Here is a 23,511-nt window from a genome sequence, read left to right on the forward strand (position 1 = left end):
TAAAGGATTTTCCAAGGTGAAGTAGTTCTTCATATTTATCAAAAACTGTTTATGACTATTTTAGTCAACAACAACAAAAAAAAGTTCATTAATAATTATTTTTCTATCGTATCGTTTTTTTTTTTGTCATGTAATTTTTTTTAAAGTCAAACATATGGTACGGTTTTCTTTTAAATTATTTCTTTAGGTATGTGAACTTCATTTTCGGCCTGAAGACATACGGCGAGAGACTAAAGCATTTGATGAAAAAACCGGAAAGTCAATCACTGCTAAATTAAAAAAATCCATGTTTTAGAGATGGTGCTATTCCTAGAATACTACCAAACTTTCCCTCCTATTTATAATCATCAACCACTTTTAGAGAGTCCCCTAACGCAAAGAAAATGCGTTTAGAAAACTCTGCCCTTAAGCGTGCCTTATGTGAAAGTGTTGCTAACGAGTTAGAGTTACAAAAACGTAACACTTTCCATAGCATTGATGATTTGGAAACAAAATTGAACTTCCTAAATAAAAATTATTGGACTTTTATTAGGCAGGAAAATACCATTATGATATATCATATATACAGATGCCCATGCCCAAAGATAAAATGTCCCTTGTAATTGAATCGGACTTGGTCGTTGCAGTATTCTGCAATGATGTTAAAATGAGTTCTATAGGAGAGTATAAGGTTCCTAAACATGTAACCGATAAAAATACTCTACAGATTTTGATGGAAAACATGAAAAAAATGGACATCGAAGAACAGCAAACCAAAACGTCAAATACAATTTCTTTATTAAAATTAATCTTGTCATTTTTGTTATTAGTACAAGATGAGTCATTCAAATATGTCAATTCAATTAAATTCATATATGAACAAATAAATATAATGACAATGAATAAGGTTAATTATTCAAGTGAAATGATGATATTCTCTTCTTTATTATATAACTGCTCCCCTAGAGGGTACAGACTGTTAAGAGACACTAAAAATGTGATTTTACCATGTTATTCAACTATCAGGAGATTAACCTAATCAATGTCTATGAATCCTGTAATTGAACAACATGATAATAATTTTCTCATGTATATTAAAAATAAATTCAAGTTACTAATGCCGAAAGACACCACAGTATCTTTACTTATTGATGAAATACATTTCAAACCTTATCTTGATTATAGAGGTGGTAATATTGTTGGTTTAGCTAACAACAGCAATGAACCTGCCACAAGTGCATTTGCTTTTATGCTTAGCAGTGTATTCTCACAATATAAGGATGTTGTGCATGTCATGCCAACTAAATGTCTTCAAGCTGAGAACTTATTTGACATAATCAAACGTTTAATAATTGGCTTAGAGGAGATAGGCTTTAGAGTATTATGTGTTATAACAGATAATAATGCAATAAATAAAAAAGCCATGGCTTTCTTTTGTAGCCCAGCAAAGCTTTCAATTGTATATCCACATCCATTTATAACGTCTAGACCTCTTTTTTTCTTATTCGACTCAGTACATATACTAAAATGCATTAGAAACAATTGGCTTGGCCAAAAAGATGAAAGTAAATGCATGATGTTCCCAAAGTTTTGTTATAATGGAAATCATGAATTGGATAACATCCAAAATGCCCCATTTTCTAGTTTGCATAAACTTTATGCGATAGAATCTCAATCGCTTTTAAAATATCGTTATAAGTTGACTGCAAAGGCCCTTTCTCCCACTACTTTTGAAAGGCAAAATGTTAATTTGGTTTTGCAAATTTTCAACGAATATACTATTCAAGGTTTGCTAACCTTAGGCAAACAGGAATGCTTGCCAAATTATGCAGAAATCGCAGAATACATACAAATATTTTATATTTGGTGGACAATACTGAATGTGAAAACACCAAATAAAGGTTTTCAGCTTCGTAATAAATATGCAAATCCACTTACATTAAATGGTGATAATTACAGATTTCTCTCTATGTTCTGTGACTGGTTAGAAACTTGGAATAGCATACCTGGAAGAACTGGTAAGTTAACAAAGGAAACATATACTGCTTTGCACCATACAACTTACGCAATTTTAGAATTAACTAAATATTGCATTAGAGAACTGAACATGGTGTATATATTACCAGGAAAGTTTCAGACAGATAACCTTGAGGCAAGGTTTGGCCAGTATCGGCAACTTAGCGGGGATCAGTATAATATATCGATACGTCAAGTGTATGAATGTGAAAAAAAACTTAGAATGTTATCAGTTTTAAAATTGAGTTTACCACTTAATAACCAAACTATTGATTTGAAGAATTTACAAGAAACTAACTGGGATGAAATGACAACAGAACAACAGTTAGATGTTTATAAATTTAACATAGATGTAACAGAAGATGATATTAATCGGTGCAAAGCAGTACTTCCTGTTATATTATACTTAGCAGGCTATTGCTGTCATGCAGTTTTTAAAAAATTGAAATGCAATAGTTGCAAAAACTTAATATCTGGGAGAGATACTATTGAAGAAATAGCTGAAATAAACAGCTACTTTCAGGGTATTAACAGAGGTTCTCTGTTATACCCAAATGATACAACTAATAATTTTGTGTTATATAATTATATGGTCATAAATAAACTTACCAAATGCGATTCTTTTTTTTCATTCTATTCATCAAAGAAAATTAGCCATGTATGTAACCTTAAATATTTTGGCTGATCAACATCTTTTATTTAATGTTGACTCTTCTGATGAGGGTCACCCTATACAACAAATTGAAAAAAATGCTCACATGGAGTTCTTCGAATTCCCTCATAAATAATTTTTGTCGCAAGGAGAATGACAACATTAATAAAAAAAAAATTCAGAAAAATTCAAACTTTTAATTAAATTCCACAACGGATTTTTTATAATGTCTGATGTATTTAATATTTGAAATATTTCTGCATTAGTAACTTTGTTTATACTAACATTATTTGTTTGATTTTAATTTTAACTTATCGTTTGTTCTTCAGTTAAACTAATTTATTGTTCGTTTTTCAGTTAAACTAATTTATTGTTCGTTTTTCAGTTAAACTAATTTATTGTTCGTTTTTCAGTTAAACTAATTCATCGTTCGTTTTTCAGTTTTGATTTAAAAAATATTGTTCATATGATTTTTAAAAAATATTCATTTCGATTTAAAAAAAAATTTATTTCGATTTAAAAAATTCATTTCGATTTTTAAAAATATTGTTTTTGATTTTGAAAAAATATTGTGGTTCATTTGCATTTAAAAATATTGTGGTTCATTTTGATTAAAAGTATTCATTTTGATTTTAAAAAAATATTGTTCATTTTGATTAAAAAATATTCATTTTGATTTAAAAAAATTCAGTTTGATTTAAAAAATATTGTTCATTTTGATTTAAAAATATTGTTCATTTTGATTAAAAAAAGTATTCATTTTGATTAAAAAAATAGTTTAATTTTAATATTTGTTTATTGTCTTAACTCATATCAAATGTTTTGTTGTGTTCTGCTTCAAATATTCATAATCTTACATGCATAATTTTCATTTAATTATATTAAATAAACTTCAAGTTTACTACAAATCAAATCGTGTTCCTTCACTTTTTAAAATGTAATTTATAAGTAATTAAAGAACGCATTCTAATCTTTAAAATCTATAATACAACGAAATATTCAATTGCTTATAATACTTAAACAAACAACTTGTGTTTTTTTTATTATTTTTTTATTATTAATATTAGATGAGTTTCAGTATAAATCATCGTGTTCTTTCTTTATTTCTTTATTTTAATCCAATTTTGAAGTTTTGTAACGCTGTCTGTAAAAATTACTGTTCATTATTGACAGTCTAAGAGTTCCACATATCTTGCTTGTTGGGACCTCGGCGATGACGTCATTTTTTCAGCTGGCCGGCCATCTTTATAACGAAGGCCACGGTTAGACTCGCCTGCCGAGACAAGGTGTAATTAAGAAAAATGAGTGAAGAAGAAAAGAGAAAAAATGAGTGGAGAAGGAGAGAGAAAAAATTGAATGGTGATTTAATTAAATATAAAATAGAAAAGCCAATGTCAAAATGACCCTGACAAAATGACGTTAAAAGGCGCTAAAAATATAGAGCAAAAAAGAGGTCAACTGAAATATATTTAAGAAAATATCAGCAGGAGTTATTAAAAGACACCAAATGAAATGAAAAAAATTTAAGGGGAGAGGATGGCCGGTATCTGCAAATTCCGGATAAAGCAAGTAAGTATGTAAGTAAATGCATATAGTAAAATATAAGTAAATATACATACAGGATAGGAATGTGTAGGTAGATTGATATATTTGATAGATATGAATATTTAAACACTAAAACGGAAATTGCAGATAAAAACCGGCCAAACAAAGAAGAAATAAAGAATAAGAATACAGGATTATTTATCTATCTATATATCTATAAAAGTGAAAGTTTCTGTCGGTCTGTGTACCTGTGTATCTGTGTGGCTGTGTGTGTACATTTCCCTACGCAATAACTCTGTCAATTTTCAGTCTACAGGCTCGAAATTTGATATACAGGGTACTGAGATTTGGGAAAATCGACATGATCCGTTTTGGGCCAGACATTTGGCGATTAAGGGGTTAAAGTTAAACGATTCGACCTTTGAGAACTCTACCAAACTCCTCCGACAATTTGGGGTCTAAACACTTGAAATTTTAGATATAGGTTCCTTGGACATGGATCTAACTTAATAACTTGATTTGAGCCCAAAACAGTAAATGTTAAGGGGTCATAATAGGGGTCAAATTAAAAGAAAATTGACCGCTTTTCTTTTTTTTTTTTTTTTTGCTCAGGCACCCATGCTAGTTAAGTTATGAAGTATTAAGAAAGTATGTAGAAAAAAACGATAATGTTATAGAAAAATTATATATATATGAAAGGTTAAAGTAATAGCTATGTAATTTCAAAATTACCATAATTAAATTTGGACTTATGTTTACAGAAAGAGAAATTTTATTTTATATATATATAATAAAATACACATCAAATGTGCTTGAAAGCCAAATCACAACGTAATGTGTGTTGTTTTGTTTCTTTTTTTCTTTTCTTCTTGTAAAGTTGGAGGAAGAAAAGTTTGCTTGTAAAGAGCCGCACGTTCTATTCCAGCGGTTGTATTTTGAAATGTTTGAACTATGCGTAGGCAACGCGAGAATAACGTCAAGGGTGTGAGTTCCGTATAGAAACGTTGATTTAATTTGAATAAAATAAAATATGTATCAAGTGCGCTTGAAAACAAATCACAACGTAATATTAGGAAAATATACAAATATTTTACTTGTTTGAAATTTATAACAAATATGTTCCAGAGGTAAACTCCATCTTCAGTGTGTTGTTTTGTTTCTTTTTTTCCTTTTCTTCTTCTTTACCATGTTGCAAAGTTATAGAAAGAAAAGTCTGTTTGTAAAGAGCCGCGCGTTGTATCTCAGCAGTTGTATTTTGAAATGTTTGAACTGTGCGTAGGCAACGCGAGAACCTAGGTCATCAGTACGTGTTGTTAACCACCTGACGACTGTCAACTCCCATTACACACTATGAGTAAGGAAAAATATCTCTACTCTAACAGTTTTCCTAGCAGAAATATATTTTTAGAAAAACAAGTGAAAGAAAACAGTGGAATAAAAAAAATAGGCTAGTTCGAATCAAATATTGTTATGAGAGATGGATTGCTATTTGGGTTGGATTGTGATAATCTGATAAAACCACTATATATGTTATATAATTTTTCGATTTTCTGAATTCTTTTTAAACGGAACAGTGAAATGAATGACCTACAGAGTTGATGAACACCCATTCGCATCAATCACTCGTTCGATCTATTTTCAACTCTAATTAACAAAATACAGTCAATTATCGAATTCATCAAAATTAAAAAATAATGATTTCTAAATTTGGCGAATTTTTATCAACTGATAGAAATTATAATTGCCTTCAATTCTCATTATTGTTTGATCTATTTCAAAATGGCTGAACCAGCAATAATTATAAAACGGAATATGATTAGAATATTCCGGAATATGATTAAAATATTGCGGAATATGATTAAAATATGGCGGATTCCATTGATCAGTATTGTACCATATTACCTACCTCAACTACGAACCATAAAAGAATGGTTTCGTCTAACTTGTAAATTAGCGGTTAGACATATCAATAAACATAAACATCTTTGTACGTGTTTAGAAATTACTATATACTAGCGATGGGACGATTACAATATTTTCCCGATTCCGATACAATTACCGGTTTCTTACTAAATTCCTGACTCCAATACAATTACCAATAATCAATAACAATCCATAATATTAATCTCACCTGTTTGTTTAAATATATGTATGTATGTGTGTATGTATGTATGTGTGTATGTATGTATGTATGTATGTGTGTATGTGTGTATGTATGTATGCATGTATGTATGTGTGTATGTATGTATGTGTGTACGTGTGTATGTATGCCTAAAACTTTCGATAGAGGCGACGTATTTTCACGAGATTGGTGTCGTTTTGAAGCTCCACCCTTCGGACAATCACAAAATTGGCTAAAAACATTAATTCCTTTCCCCTCAATAGGGCACTTTTCTACAAGGAGGGGGTCGCTTTTTTCGCCGATATTTTTGAAAGTCGTCGCCTCTTCTCGATTAACTAACTTTAATTTAAACCTGTGCCACTTCCGGTTTGGCGATTGACGCAACGACAAAGATGTCACTTTTGTGTGAGTGTGTGTGTGTGTGTGTGTGTGTGTGTGTGTGTTTTCACGTTCTTTCCTCCTTCGCGGTTCGGGTTCGAGCCTGCCTGCCTACTACCACTTTTCTTCTTTTCTTTTTTTTTTTTTTTTTGCTCAGCACACACCTCCAAACATCCGGGCAACGCCGGACAACGAGGCTAGTACATTATAAATCAATAACAAGGTTAGAATAGAAAAAATATAAAAATTAATTTATAGAAAACAAATAAAGAAACAAAAAAACAAAAAATGTAATTCAATTATTAAAATAAAATAATATATGCATATGTCCATAAGTTTATGTATGTATTGCTTGATCGAATTCAAAATTTTAATTTTGAGGGGTGAAAGCTATCGATGACAAAAATCTAGGAATATATCGACTTAAATGTATTATATAGATATAGAATGCGTATTATTTGGATTCTTCAGACTATTGTTCTAATCTTGAGTTGTATGTTCACAACATTTTTTCGATGTAAGTATCAATCCAAATAATACGAATAACCACTACAGTTTAGTGTTGACTTTCAAGCTGACTTCGAAGATGTGAGGTGGCACGATGTGGCCCTCACTTGAAACTACACCAAAGACCATAATCGTGGCCGGAAACTTTGTTGAGTTGAGCTTTCAAGCGTTGCACCGGATTTGCATTTTGAGGGTGCTTGCAATGGTCCTGTTGTCATAACTTAGATCGGTAGAGAACATGAGTTGTACAGCGGCGCATCTCCGATCTCGCTCGTTGAACATTGTGTCACTTTCATACATGATAGAAGGCTCCTATCGCTCTTGAGATGTGTACACAGCTGGCTAACTAGTAGATGGTCTGCAGCAAAAAAGGAAAACTGGTTTTCATCAAACGGAAATGGAATAATGTCGTTTTTTCTAAGTCGACAATTTTATCGTGTCACACTGTACTGTCATCTGAAATTTTCACATTTTACGTTGCCTCCTCAACGTAATAACCCTAATAAACCTGCTTAGCAACAAAATCACACCCCTTCACTGTTTAGGTCCCTAGTTTCCAGAAAGCTTTTTACTCCCTCGAACAGCTACACAGTGAAATTCCCTTCCTGCTACCTGTTTCCCTGACTATATGCAGAAGTGTAAATGTAGCACAAAGAAACATCTTATTAATCTTTCTTAGGCATGGTCCTAAATAGTTGCCCCTTACGTCCAAGTGGCGATCTGCCCGGTTTCGGGTGAACGCGAGCAAAAAAAAAAACAAAGGAAAAAAGGAAAAGGGAAACATAAGATTCGTGCAAAGCAGTTCTGTTTTTGGAATTGGTTTTTCGAGTTTTTATATAGTTTTATGTATAGGATTCTCTGCAAATCTAATTAACCGTTTGTCGTTCTATTAATTCATCTATATATTTAGTTAGCCATATTTATTTATCTTTATTTTTACCTATATATTTATTTATCTATATATTTATTTATCTATATATTTATTTATCTATATATTTATTTATCTATATATTTATTTATCGATATATTTAATTATATATTTATTTATTTATCTATATATTTATTTATATATTTATTTATCTATATATTTATTTATCTATATATTTACGTATCTATTCATTTACGTATACATTCATCTATATATTTATGTATCTATATATTTATTTATCTATATATTTATTTATATATTTATTTATCTATATATTTATTTATCTATATATTATGTATCTATATATTTATTTATCTATGTATTTATTTATATATTTATTTATCTATATATTTATTTATATATATATTTATTTGTCTATATATTTATTTATATATTTATTTATATATTTATTTATATATTTATTTATATATTTATTTATCTATGTATTTATTTATATATTTATTTATCTATATATTTATTTATCTATATATTTATTTGTCTATATATTTATTTGTCTATATATTTATGTATCTATATATTTATGTATCTATATATTTATTTATCTATATATTTATTTATCTTTATATTTATTTATCTATATATATATATATATTTATATATTTATTTATATATTTACTTATTTATTTATATATTTATTTATATATTTATTTATATATTTACTTATTTATTTATTTATTTATTTATATATCTAGTTATTTATTTATATATTTCTCTTTATACGCCCTAAAATGGAATACTGTTGTCGGTGCGCACTATCTAGCCTTGATTGAGTTCAAAACAGACTAAACTTTCACAAAAACTCTCAACTAGCTACAACTACTATATACGACACCCACTCTCTATCTATGCCTAAATCTAAACGCAGATTTTATGAACTGTCTGCCTGTGAAACACTGTTCCGCTGGCCTGCTTCCCGGTTGAATAAAACATGGTAGCTTTCAAATCTAATTTAAACAAGTCCTTGTTGAGCCGACCCCATAAAAACTTTCTTTTTTTAAAATTATTTTTACATTTTGTTTGCAAAAGGAAAAACATTAAATACTTGAAAAAAAAATATTTTTCTGTTTTTCTTTGTAAAAAAAAGTTATTACAACGATTTAATCTTATATTAGTAACAAAATACAGTATAGTATATAATACACATATATATAATCAAAAAATATTATAAATAACACTGCAAGGCAGGGCAAATACTGTAACCAGGGGCTGGAGAAAAACATCGTATTCCACATCGTAACCTGGAAAAAACGTATCCTAGAGCCATCGTATCCCGGGGTTCTGCTGTATTTGTTTTTAAAATTACCAAAAGATGCATATGACCAGCTTGAGGGTGAGTCTCTAATGTAAATATATCACACTTAAAACTTAAATCTTGCAGACATCGCAACCGATGATGTAAATTGATTTGTTTGATTCCAAAAGCCTTGAGCATACTTTGATATTGAATATTTCGAGAAATATTAAGGATATAAAAAAAAAAAGCGCCAGGTATCTTCAGAAAACTTGTAAGCAAAAGTTTTTCATGGAATGTTCAAAGATGTTCAATGTGAGCATCATTGGTCACGTGACTCACATGAAGCCGGTAGTCCAATTCTTGCCAAACACGTCCCAACATTGCGTTGTTAATGGTTGCAACAGATTTTGTTATTCTGGCCTTCAGCTCATCCACGTATCTTAGAATGGGAGGCACATAGACCAGTTCTTTCACAAATCCCCACAAAAAAAAAACATCGCAAGGTGTAAGATCTGGAGATGTGGAAGGCCAGCGCATGAGATCGTGATCATCTTGCCCAGATTGTCCTATCCATCAGTCTGGCAGTGTTGTGTTCAGTAAGGCTCCCGTGTGTGGTGGTGGCCCATCCTGTTGGAAAATGAAGTCATCAGACTCTCTCACGCAATTTATCCATTTATCTTGATATGTGTCCCGGACTTTTGGACACCTTGCATTTGGATTTTTTGAACCACTATTTTTTATCTCGGTTAAATAGATAAGAATAGAAGATGGGAATTAAAATCCAAAATTTACAAATAATTTATCTTTATCTAAAAAAAATAATGATAATAAAATGTTATATTACAACTAAATTTGAGGTAACGCTGTTGAAGTGCTCTTTATTCTTTTTTTTTTCTTTTTTTCACTATTTCCAGTCCTTTATTTATTTATTTATATATTTATTTATTTATTTATTTATTTATTTTTTACTATTTCCAGTCATTTATTTCTTTTTGTTTTTTGTTTTGTTGTTGTTTTTATTTTACTATGTCCAGTCATTTATTTCTTTTTGTTTTTTGTTTTGTTGTTGTTGTTTTTTTTACTATGTCCAGTCCTTTAATTATTTTTTCTTTCTTTTTTTTTACTATTTTTTTTTTTATTACATTTTCACCCCAAACAAAGCACATTGCCACTCAGGTGTAGGGGGCTACTATCAGGGTCAGCAACTACGGGGGCACTATGTAGGGATTTGGGCAGCAAGATGTCGGTTCACGTTGCACTTGAACTTCTGCATGTCAGTACAGTTAGGGAAGCATGATCCTGGAATGGAATTCCAGAGTCTAGCGGTTCTGGGCAAGAAACTACTGGAGTAGAAGGATCTTTTGAATCTAGGGATCTCTACTGTCGGGTTTGTTGAGGGTGTCTGCGACGTGGGGGCACAAGTGTCTGCAGTTCGTCAGAGCATTCACCATTAAAATACTTGTAGAACAAGCAGAGGGATGCAACATTTCGTCCATGGGACAGAGGCTGAAGCTTAGATTCCAGTTCAGGGCCTATCAGATTGGCGACTCTTTTTTTAACCTTGTCTAGGAGCGAGAGACTAGTAGTAGACGCACCAGCCCAGATGTGACAACAATACTCCATACATGGGCGAATGGTGGCCTTATAGAGATACAGGATACTTTCAGGTGTCAGTAGTTTTCTAGCACGGTAGAGAGAGCCTACCTTTTTTGCAGCGGCCCTGGCAATGTTTTCAATATAATTGTTCCAGCTCATGTTTCCTGTGAACGTTAGGCCAAGCAGTTTGAAAGATGTACTCTCAGACAGGGAGTCACTGGCCATTGCTATTGGTGGCAGAGAAGGTTTCTTGTAGTTATTGAAGGAAACCAGTTTGGTTTTGGCAGCATTGAATGTGACCATCCATTTATGTCCCCATTCCACTACAGATTGGAGGTCATCCTCTAGTGTTTTTGCCATTTCTTTAGATATGTGTTCATTTGTTTTCCTGTCATGCCTTTTATAAAGTGTAATGTCATCAGCATATATACCCATCTCAGAGGCAGTTTTGTCGGGGAGGTCATTAATAAATATCAGGAACAATAGAGGTCCAAGAATAGACCCCCTGAGGCACTCCCGCATTTATATCACACTGTTTAGATGTTCGACCGTCGAGGACAACCTGGATTTTACTCTGGTCTAAGAAGGATTCAATTATGCTAAGTATTCTACCAGTGATACCGTATGATTTAATTTTCTTGAGGAGACCCTTGTGCCATACCATGTCAAAAGCCTTAGATATATCTAGAGCTACCGCTCTGCCCTCCCCCACTTTATCCAGTGAATGGTATATACGTTCAGAGATTACAGTCCTTTCTTTACATTTTCAATCTTTTAGTTTGTTTGTTAAAAACGAGTTGTTGTAGTTGCTGTGACGATAGTGAATATTATGGCAGTCATTGTCGCCGTGCTGTAGAAGGTGGGGAGATGCTGCTGCTGCTGCTACTCCGCTACTTCTGCTAATAGAAGTCCTCTTGTGTGAGTGTATCAACGGCTCTCGTCATAGTCTCTTTCATCTTTTAAATTGTCTTATAATGACAGCCTGTAAGCTTAGGGAATAACGAAAAGTCACAGGGAGCAAAATCTGGACTACAGGGAGGGTGAGGAACTGTCTTGATGCCCAACCTGATCAAAAAGTCTGTGAGAAGTATGGAGCACTCTTGGGATAAACTTTGTGTAAATTTTCCGCATCTTCAGTTCCTCGTGGATAATTGTGTGGACAGTTCCCACACTGACATCAAACTTTGTACTTTATAGACACACGATCGCCCTTATCTATGAAATTCTTTATTTGGCCAATCAACTGTGGTCTTCTGAGTTCTTATTCCTCCCACAATACTCACCATTCCTCACAGACTCCCTGCTTTCCTTGAATCTCTTATACCACTAAAAACTTGGGTTTGATTCATGCAGGATAGTCCAAAAGCAGTCTGAAGCATTCCATACGTTTCTTTGGCATTTTTCCAAGTTAAAATCAGAATTTTGTTGCATATCGTTCTTCACGTCCAGGTTGCATTTTCGAAATTCACCAGCTGCGACAATCAGGCTATAGAAGGGTGTATTCTAATTCCTGCTGTAGCTGTTCCTTTGAACTTGAAATCATAAAAATTGGTCAGTCATCTCATAAGATGTATAACAATAAAATACTGGATTTTCAAGAGTCTACGTCAATTTCGAATGTCTGTAGAAAAAAATCTGGAAACTTATTGAAGGCAGCTTGTACATTGAAATTCATTAAAAAATTGAGGGAAATTCATTATAAATCTGGCGGATATTTACTAAAAGAAAAAGTATAATTCCGCGCTTTTTTGTCTTCTTTTTTTTAATGTCGGTAATTAAAAGTAAGACAATTACATTATTTCCCTGATGTGCAGAAAATAAATTCAATCGATATAAAAACATGGCGAGTAATTTCTCCTCTAATGGGATGAGCGCAGACTTCCGATTTGGTGGATTGTGGCTGAATATCACTTTACATGAAAGAAAATATTCCTAGTCCAGATTCGAATTATTTCCTTTTAAATAATATGCTACAAAGAATGTGATCGGATCATTAAACTCGGATTAAATTCTTGAATTAGAAAATGTGAGGATTTTTTAAATTATTTCTTTATTAATTTTCACCCCAAACAAGGCACAGTGCCACTTTGAAGTAGGCGGCTACTATTGGGGACATAAGTTGCAGGGGTATTATGAAGGGAGATGAGTAGCAAGAGTTAACATTACACTTTAACTTCTGTATGTCAGTACAGTTGGGAAAGCAGAACCCCAGAAGGGAGTTCCAAAGTCTAGCAGTTCTGGGAAATAAACTATTGGAGTAACAAGCTAGGGATCTCTACTGTGAAGGGGTGAGACTTAGCTGCTTGTCAGGTTTGTCGAGGGTAGTCACGTCGAGGGGGTACAAGTGCCTGCAGCTCGTCAGAGCATTCACCATTAAAGTACTTGTAGAACAGGCAGAGGGATGCAACATTTCGTCGGTGGGAAAGAGGCTGAGTCTAGATGACAGTTCAGGAGCTATCAGGTCTTTTATACCCTGTCCAGGAGTGAGAGACAAACAGCAGATGTCCCAGCCCAAATGTGACAACAATACTCCATACATGGGCGAATGGTAGCCTTATAGAGGCATAAGTTTTCTAGCACGGTAGAGAGAGCCCAACTTCTTTGCAGCAGCCTTGGCAATGCTCTCAATGTATCTATTCCAGTTCATGTTCCATGTAAACGTTGAGCCGAGGAGTTTAAAAGAAGTACTTTCGGGTAATGTTATCTTGGCCATTGCTATTAGTGGTAGAGAAGGTTTCTTTTAATTATTAAAGGAAACCAGTTTAGTCTTGGCAGCATTGAATGTGACCATCAATTTTTGTCCCCATTCCACAACAGATTGGAGGTCATCCCCTAGTGTTTTTGCCATTTTTATTTTTAGATATGTGTTCATTTGTTTTCCTGTCATGCCTGTTATAGAGTGTAGTGTCATCAGCATATATACCCATCTCAGAGGCAATTTTGTTGGGGAGGTCATTTATGAACATTAGGAACAATAGAGGTCCAAGAATAGACCCTTGAGGCACTCCTGCGTTTATATCATATTGTTTAGATGTACGGCCGTCGAGGACAACCTGGATTTTTCTCTTGGATTTAATTATGCCATGTATTCTACCAGTGATACCGTATGATTCAATTTTCCTAAGGGGATCCTCATGCGATACCCTGTCTAAAGCCTTAGATATCTCTAGAACTACCGCTCTGCCCTCCCCCGCTTTGTCCAGTGAATGGTATATACGTTCAGAGATTACAGTGAGGATGTATGCTGTGGAACGAGCTTGTCTAAATCCATATACTTGGTCAGTCAGAAGTTTAGCATCTGTAAGGTGATGGACTAAAGCATGGTTAATTATGGTCTCAAATATTTTGGTGAAAAGTGGGAAGAGGCTAATGGGGCTATAATTTGATGGGTCAGTCCATCGCCAGAATTCTTGAATACTGGTACCCCAGAAGCAGTTTTCCAACAGCCCGGAAAACAGGATTCATTAAGGCATTTGTTGTAGAGTTTGGAGAGAACTGGTGCTACTTCGGCTGAGCACTTTTTTAATAGCACAGCTGGGATGAGATCGGGTTCACATGCTTTTGAAGTGTCAAGGTCTTTTATGATAGCATGCACCTGAGCAGGGGTGATTTTTAGATCATCTGCGTCTGTCCGTAAATGAAAGTCAGGTAGGGAGTGGTTTGAGGCAAACCGGCTGGCAAGCATATTAGCCTTGTCGGTTGCTGAGCAACCAACCTCGTGATTGTTGGTTAGTGGGGGAATTGTGTATTGCCCATTATTTACTGTTGTAGATTTTCCAGAAGTCACGAGTTCCTAATTTTTGTGCTTCGATGCGTTTTTTAGTGGTTTCACTAAATTCTCTCTTAGCTGTCGCTATTTCTTTCTTAACGTTACTTCTAGCTTCTATATACTTCTGTCTGTTTGAACTGGACTTATGTCGGTTAAATCTGCGGTATGCATGCTGCCTTTGAGCAATGGCAGTTGCGCAATTAGAAGTAAATTATTCGGGAGAGTGGGGTTTGCTATATAATTTCCGCATGGGAACATGTGCTTCAATTGCCGTTATGAACCATTCAGTGGTCTCATTTACGCACTGTTCAGCAGGAAGAGAAAAAATATTTCCCCATGGGGCATCTCTGATAAGATCTCTGTTGTAATGATGAACACAGAAAGACGGCAGTTTAAAAACACATGATGATACGTTTATTTCTTCTTCGACCGGTCGGACATGATTTTGTATTTCAGGGATTCAAAGTTGTTACATGGTTATCTCTTAAACCCTCTCGCTTCCAGAGTGAGCCTTGACTCTAACCGAGAATCGGTCTGAACCTTTCTGCTTCTCTGGTCTGACTCCCCTCGCTTCTTCTAACTGACTGATTCTGATTCTGACTTATCTAACTAAATTCATTACTCATGACGTCACTGCATGACCCACGTGCCTCTCAGACACATTGCATGACATGCCTCCGTGTTTAAGCATGCATTGTTATTCACGTGTTTCTTACAAAGCTGACCCTCTAACCTAATTTTCGTAACCCACTTTACAAATAACATTTTCCATTGTTCGTTTTTAAATTCCTTATTTTAATTTTAATTTTTATAACAGAAACAAAATTCACCATTACATTCCTTTTTCAATAAACAGATATCTAACTATTTTGTGTGAACTAAACAATGGCAATTCCACATTCCTTATTTTCAATAAAATTCTGTATTTATTTTAACTTATGATTGGAATTCTCAATTCCAAATCTAGCTTCGCAAGTTCGAATCCTTGACTATCCTATTTCATATTTACATTTAACTAATTCCCTATTTTTTTACTTACATAAAAAGGGGGCCGCCCTTATCATGTAACAATTGTATCATATGTTCTTTTTATTTTTTTGCATTTTATGTTTGCGTTTATTTTTATTTATTTTTATTTTTATTCATTTTTATTTACTTTTATTTTTTTATTTTCGCACTTTCGTATTTGCATTTTTTTAGTATTTTTTCAATTTTATTACATTTACTTTATTTTATTATTTTGTATTGTTTTTTTTTTCTTTTTTTTTTTTGTATTTTTGTTATATTGGACATTTCTATTTACAAACTGAATTGGATCTTTTGTTTGTTTGGGGCCGCTTCCTAATTTTATGCGCATTAGAGACATAATTAAAGAATAACGTAAAAGGATGTTCGTTTATTTTGTAGTTGAAGAAAGAAAAGATTTCGCCCGGAAGGAAAACGAAGGGAACGGAAAGGGTCATGTGATTTTTAAATTTTAATTACTTTTTTGTGGGTTGAATTACATCAATTAAATGTCGTAAGCGGATAATTGTATAGGGGGGGGAGTATGAGGACTATTCTACATTCATAGTAAATAAAAGATAGATGGAGAGAAAACGTGAGAGGGAAGGAGGACGAATGCGAAGTTTTGAAGCGGAAGAGAAGGTGAGCCTGATTGAGTAAAGGGGAAGGAGAATGAAAGGGTTAGGATTAGATTTATGATGTGAAAGCGATGGAAGGAAGAAAGACAAGTGAAATAGAATAGTGTTGGGACGATTAATCTGAACTGATATTCAGAAAGGTCGGAATTTTAGGGTATCGGAAACGGAAAAAAAAATTGTGCCTATTTTCCGATTCTTTTACTTACCTTTTCTTAAAATAAATGATAGTTTGCTTGAAGCATTGCTAGTAAAGGAATATATGGAAGTTTTAATAAGTCAAGAGCAGTGCGGAAAGGACCGGAGCTACAAAAGGAAAGAACGGAAAAACAAACAAACAAATAGACGTGTATGTTCGAGTAGAGAAATGTCTAATCATTCATTTATCACTCCTCACTTCGTTACATAATTAATTTATTCATCTATCACTCCTCACTTCGTTACATAATTAATTTATTCATCTATCACTCCTCACTTCGTTACATAATTAATTTATTCATCTATCACTCCTCACTTCGTTACATAATTAATTTGCACCCAAATTATTGGTATGTCCGGTGTATATAAAGTCCGTTGGTAGTATGGAACTTTAATCAATTTTGGGAGAAATCATCTCCCCTTTTCAAAAAAAAAAAACAAGAGTGTATTCAAGATGGCGAAAGAGATTAGGACCGCAGCAAGAGGTTAGAACCGCCGTAAGATGTGACTAGTTAAATCTGTAGGTAACCGGGCATAATTTTTTTTTCTCATTAATATTTATTAACTATATTTTATTTTTTTTAATCTTGTTTATTTCGTTATTATTTTTTTTATATTAGGACATATTCTTATAGTTACATTTATTATCCCATTATGACAATGTGTTTTGTTTATTAGCTTGTTTGTTTTTTACTTTTTATTTTGTTGTTTCAAACCAGCGACGCAGCCAAGATTTTTTATAGTATCGCAGTGAAATTTTGGTAACTTATGTTGTAAGGGAGATCACTGTACTTAACTTTGTTTCCTTTATTTTTTTTCTAACGTTGATATAGCGGTTTGTCTCTACTTTATCGTTATTTTCATGGAAAATGTTCGACTGAACTCCAATCTATAGTCAAATCGTTTTATTTGGGCCCCTTGACAGCCGAAAATCGATTAAAAAAATTTTCCAAATCTCAACAACCCTTATGTCAAATCTCAAATCTGTAGACTGAAAATTGACAGAGTAGTTTGGTAGGGAAATGTACACATACGGATACAAGCAGGCACACAAATAGAGATTTTCTCTTTGATAGATATGTAGATGGCTATGCTTTTTTACGTGAATGTAAACTTACAGTGATGAGACATTTTTATGGCATTTTTTATTTATTATTTATTGGGGGCTATTGTTATTATTTGTGTGGGGGAACATTATTATGATGTTTGCTTTTTTATGTGTAGGGTGGCAGTTGCTTTTTTAACGTGAACGAAGACGAAGAAAAACAAAAATAATACTTTTTTGCATATTCACTATTTTTTATATATTTATATATATATATATATATATATATATATATATATATATATATATATATATATATATAGTGTATCACAAAAGTGAGTACACCTCTCACATTTCTTCAACTATTTAAGTATATCTCTTCATGGGACAACACTGAAAAAATGATTTTTGACACAATGAAAAGTAGTCTGTCTGCGGCATATATAACAGGGCTTATTTATTTCCCCCTCAAAATAACTCAAAATATAGCCATTAAAAGCTAAATATCCTTAAAATTACAATATCCTTTCTCTGCCTCAATATCCATTTTCCTTATTCTATGTAAAATGCTTTAAAAAAAACTTTAATTTTCTATGTTTATTGCTTTTAGCAGATAAGGTGCAAACCAATAAAAACATTTGCTAATTTTTTTTTTCGTCTGAGGAGAAGAATATGCATTGAAAACTCATGGGTTAAGGAAATGGATTTATTTAATTGTATTCTTTGTTTTCAAACGATAAAAATTCCATATTTGAAGGTTAACATTTTCAAATCATAAAATTTAAATAACTAAAATTCGATTCATTTGCTCTATCTTGTATATTGAGCAATTTTTTTAGCTGGGATAAAAAAATATTACATATAATAATTTGTAAGACAAAAAAAATCACTAGATTAGCATACCAGTAGATATATTTCATTTCATTATTCTAAAGTATATATATATATATACATATATATATATATATATATATATATATATATATAACTACTTCATTTACTCACATAAAATTAATATACGAAAGTATAGATTTATGCGTAGACTTTAAGTATTTACTTCAAAAGTGCTCAATACGTAGGTAGAGCTAGTTAGTAATTTATAAAATATATAATAATGTGTAGCTTAATCGCCATATATATTTTATAAATTGCTATATATATATACATATATATATATATATATATATATATATATAGAGAGAGAGAGAGAGAGAGAGAGGGAGAGAGAGAGAGAGAATAAATGACAAAAAGTTATATTCCAAAATTCATGATGTTGACCATCTTATAATTTATTCCTTTAATTCAGTTGACTTATACAAAAAACACATTTGGTAATATTTTTCCTCTGAGGAGAAGAATAAGCGTCGGAAACTCATGAGTTAAGGAAATAGATTTATTAGATTGTATTCTTTGTTTTCAAATAATAAAAAATGCCTATATCTGAAGATTAACCTTTTCAAATCATGTTGGTGCAAAAATAATGTCGTTTTTTTTTTTTTCGTTCAACTTTATGCCAATCAACATTATTTTTGCACCAACCTAATATATATAAAAGAGAGAGAGAGAGAGAAGGAGAGAGAGGTGGAGAGAGAGAGAGTCTTCGGCTTTTCCTTAAAACTATATTAAAATTGTCTATTGTTAGAACATTATTTTGTCAGTAAGTCAACTAATCTCTCGTATCGCTGAATACATGAACAAACAATATTGTTAATGTTCTTAAAGGGGATTATCAGTTGTTTACCAGGAAACACTATTTCGGGGATTAAAAACAAAACAGTATATTAAATCATGGTTCCCCAGCAATGTTAATCAAAGACCACCTCTTTCACAATACGTTAAGCAAAATATTTTTGATAATGGATCTAGTTTTTTTCCTCCAGATGAATTAGGCTAACCAATTCATGTCATTTAAAAAAAATTTCTTACCTATGTAATATATGTACTAGAAGATGTGCCCGTCTTTATCCGGTATTAAACGTAACTTTAAATTCCTTTTAAGAAATGAAGTAAAAAACGGAAAGAAACTGAGACATGTGCATGCGAGTATTATGGTTTTTTTTTCTAAATAGATCACGTCTTGTAAGTAAAAAAAAAATATATTCGAGCGGAGATCCAAACCAAAATCCAGTACGATAACTATTAGGCCAACTTGACACGACTTTAAAATGTGTTTTCAAACCTACTTATTCTTAACACAATTTGAACGATTCGCGCATACGCAGTCGTGAAACAGTTGATCAACAGATAAAAATCCGATGATGCCCCAAATATTTTTCAATGTTGACCATTTAGCAAGCCCGTTTTTCCAGATGAAAACGAATTTAAAAGTTTTCCACGTGTCTGAACACCCTATATAACAAATTTCAAATCTGTAGATAAAAAATTCGTTGAGTATATAGGTTGAGAAGTGTCCTCACACACACACGCACTCACTTTTATGAAACTAGTGTATCCATAAAAGTGAGAATGTGCCTGTGTGAAGAAATTTCTCAACCTATATACTCGACGAATTTTTATCTACAACTTGAAATTTGGTATAAAGGGTATTCAGACATAGGCAAACTTTTAAATCGGTTTCCATCCGGAAAGTAGGGCTTGCTAGGGGGTCAATATTATAAATTTGGTACGTGGGAGGTGATCAAATTTTTATCTATTTGTCAACTGTTTCACGAGGTTTGAAAAAAAGATATTGGCAAGCTGATATGATGGTTATCGTACTTGATTCACTGTCTTTAGGTTTTGGTTTCGATCTCAGCTACAATATTATTCTTTTCACTTACAAGAAATAAACGTTTAGAAAAAATATAATGCTTGCATGCACATGTCTCATTTTCTTCCCATTTTTCTTACTTCATTTTTGTTACGTTTAATACCGAGCAACGCCAGGTACATCTTCAAGTGTGTATATATATATATATATATATATATATATATATATATATAAATATATATATATATATATATATATATATATATATACTCGGGTTTTTTATTCAAAAGTAATGGACTAATGAATTCAACGAGGTTGTTAGATAGTGCTCAATAAAAAGAGCTGATAATACTTGTTTATTGTTATATAAACATGCTTACATCCCGCTGCTACAAACAGCCACTTGTTTCAATCAAACAATAGATATCATCAGGCAGCGACTTGACTATTCAAAAGTTCAATGAATAATCATTATTATTCATTGAACTTTTGAATAGTCAAGTCGCTGCCTGATGATATCTGTTGTTTGATTGAAACAAGTGGCTATTTGTAGCAGCGGGATGTGAGCATGTTTATATAACAATAAACAAGTATATATATATATATATATATATATATATATATATATATATATATATATATATATATATATATATATATATATAAATTATACATTTTGTTTTTTTGTAAAGGTTTCTTGGACCCGCGGGGCCGGCGGGTACAATCTGCTCAAACGCCGTCGACATGGAGAAATGGCTTCGATTTCAACTGAACGGCGGTGTCGATTTGGAAGGTCGTCGTCTCGTCGCTGAGGCAGAGTTCGCCGAACTGCACACCCCGCAAATACCAACACCAATGCCGCTGGGCTGGAAGCTTCTAAAGCCACCAGTATTTCCCATTTCGGAAGGACGATTCGCTTACGACCTCGGATGGGGTTCTGGTATCTACAGAGGTAGGCGACTATGATTATTTTTCTTATTCTATTTATTTAGCTTTAATTTTTATTCGTCCAAAACAAGGTATATTGCCACTGAGGCTGTCACATCTAGGCTGGTGCACCAACCTCTACAAAGAAGAATAAATAATGGAGGTAAATAGAGTTAAGGGTGCCAGGCGTTGCTCGGTCATAAAATAATCTCAATTGTCTTTATTAATATTATTATATTATTATTTGGGAAGTGAGTGGGAGATACAGAACATAATATATGTACATAATCAGAAATATATTACATATGAAAGATGCGGCTGTGGAATTTCCACAGGTCCTGCTAGTATATGGTAATAATAAGTAGTCATAAATAGTGATATTTACAACTAGAAATAGAAAAGGTTTAACATTCCTAAAATTCGTACTCCGTAAGGACCCGTTGTGCAGTGGTTAGAGGATTTGGAAAAATCAATAATAAAAGTCATATTCTCTTGAAGGTTCAATTCTAGGCGTGGGCAAAGAAAAATACAATTGCAAATTACTTAGGACCTTTATCCAGTCATGGCTGAGAGGACGAGAACATGCTAACCTCGTAAAGTAAATAAAGGGCTCTGTTCGGAATTCCGTCCAAATTCCCGAGTTCGACAAGGTGCACTTGAAGAAGGTGGGATGTTACATCGATCGAAACGTTGTGAAAATGACACTTAAGATGAGAATAGTATATGAGGTTGGTGCAAAAATGTTTTTTTACGAACTATATATAAAATAAAAATCGTTTGGTGCAAAAATGTTTTTTTACGAACTATATATAAAATAAAAATCGTTTGGTGCAAAAATGTTTTTTTACGAACTATATATAAAATAAAAATCGTTTGGTGCAAAAAATAATGTCGTTTTTGACGTTCAACTATGCATAAAATTTTCGTATTATTAGGTTGGTGCAAAAATAATGTCGTTTTTTTTTTGTCGTTTAACTATATAAAAAAATTCGTATTATTAGGTTGGTGCAAAAATAATGTCGTTTTTATATATAGTTACACGTCAAAAAACGACATTATTTTTGCACCAACCTAATAATACCAAATTTTTTATTCAATTTTTTTTTCTTCTATTCTTGTAGGATTCCACAATGTCCAACACAGTGGTCGCGTCTTTGGATTTGATTCCCTGGTTTGGTTATTTCCTGATAACATGGTCGCTATCTTTAGCAGCGTTAACGGACCCATGAACCAACAGTCAAAAACCGCTCTGCGCGTGATACATCACTTCGCTGCCGACCTGTTGCTCGCCCAAGACGTCTGGCTAAACATGTCCAGCTCTTGCACATTTCCCGACCCATGGTTGCACGACTACAACAAGAAACAACACAAACAAAAAGTACATAAAAACCGGATACACTCTCCGAAAAGTCCAAACAACTCCAGCGGGCAGAAAAGGATTCACCACTGGCGGCATTCGCTGCGGCATACAAAACGACACCTATTTCCCAACGTACTGAATCGACGACGACCTCTATCGGACTACGTTGGTACGTACGGTCACCCGGCGTTTGGCAATGTGTCGATTTATCTGAACGAGTCTACAAAACAATTGTATATGACCCATGGTAAATTTGGAAGAGGAGTTCTCGCGCCGACAGAAAAGCTCAACAATTTTCTTATGAAATTCGAAGGAGTGTTGCAATACATCAGCGAGGCGGACGGCTGGGGTATCTCTTATCCAGTTGTTTTTAACGTCGAGAAAAACCGGATTATCTCCCTTTACGGCAACTTCATCGAAAAGACGGTACCGCCGTTGTTCTCAAGGGGGGCATCGTGGCCGGAGATCTCCGCTTTTCGTCCGTTTCCAAGTTCGAGACATTCGTGTCGAAACGGCCAAACGAATCTAAGATGCGAACTTGTGCACATTTTCGGCCTAACCTTTTTGGCCATGTTTAATGTTATCGGAAACATTCATTCTTGTGGGTAAAAAAAGAAAATAATAATTTAAAAGATGTCGTACGAAAAATAAAATATACGGAAGAGGCAAAAAACAATGCAAGATATGAAAATTAATGTAAAGGATAAAACACACACACACATACATATATATATATATATATATATATATATATATATATATATATATATATATATTATGGCTGAATATAGACCAATTTACATGATAATTAAAAAATTAAGAAGAGCTAGCTAACCAGGTTTCTTTCGTTCTTCGCTTAACAAAACTAAATCGAGGAAAATTGC

General features: G+C 33.0%; 1 protein-coding gene across 1 annotated transcript in view; it reads left to right on the top strand.

Moving 5' to 3' along the window:
- Positions 1-23,303, top strand: part of LOC145259739 (uncharacterized) — an 87,391-nt gene extending 64,088 nt beyond the window's left edge. Inside the window, exons 4-5 of the mRNA XM_080117439.1 lie at positions 21,033-21,292; positions 22,389-23,303. Of these exons, the coding sequence (XP_079973565.1) occupies positions 21,033-21,292; positions 22,389-23,236 (1,108 nt within the window). The 3' untranslated portion in view covers positions 23,237-23,303. The remainder of the gene's footprint in view (positions 1-21,032; positions 21,293-22,388) is intronic.
- The last annotated feature ends 208 nt before the right edge of the window (positions 23,304-23,511 follow it).

This window comes from Euprymna scolopes, chromosome 35 (genome assembly GCF_053919585.1).
Source record: "Euprymna scolopes isolate OS-2025 chromosome 35, ASM5391958v1, whole genome shotgun sequence".
Classification (NCBI taxonomy): domain Eukaryota; kingdom Metazoa; phylum Mollusca; class Cephalopoda; order Sepiida; family Sepiolidae; genus Euprymna; species Euprymna scolopes.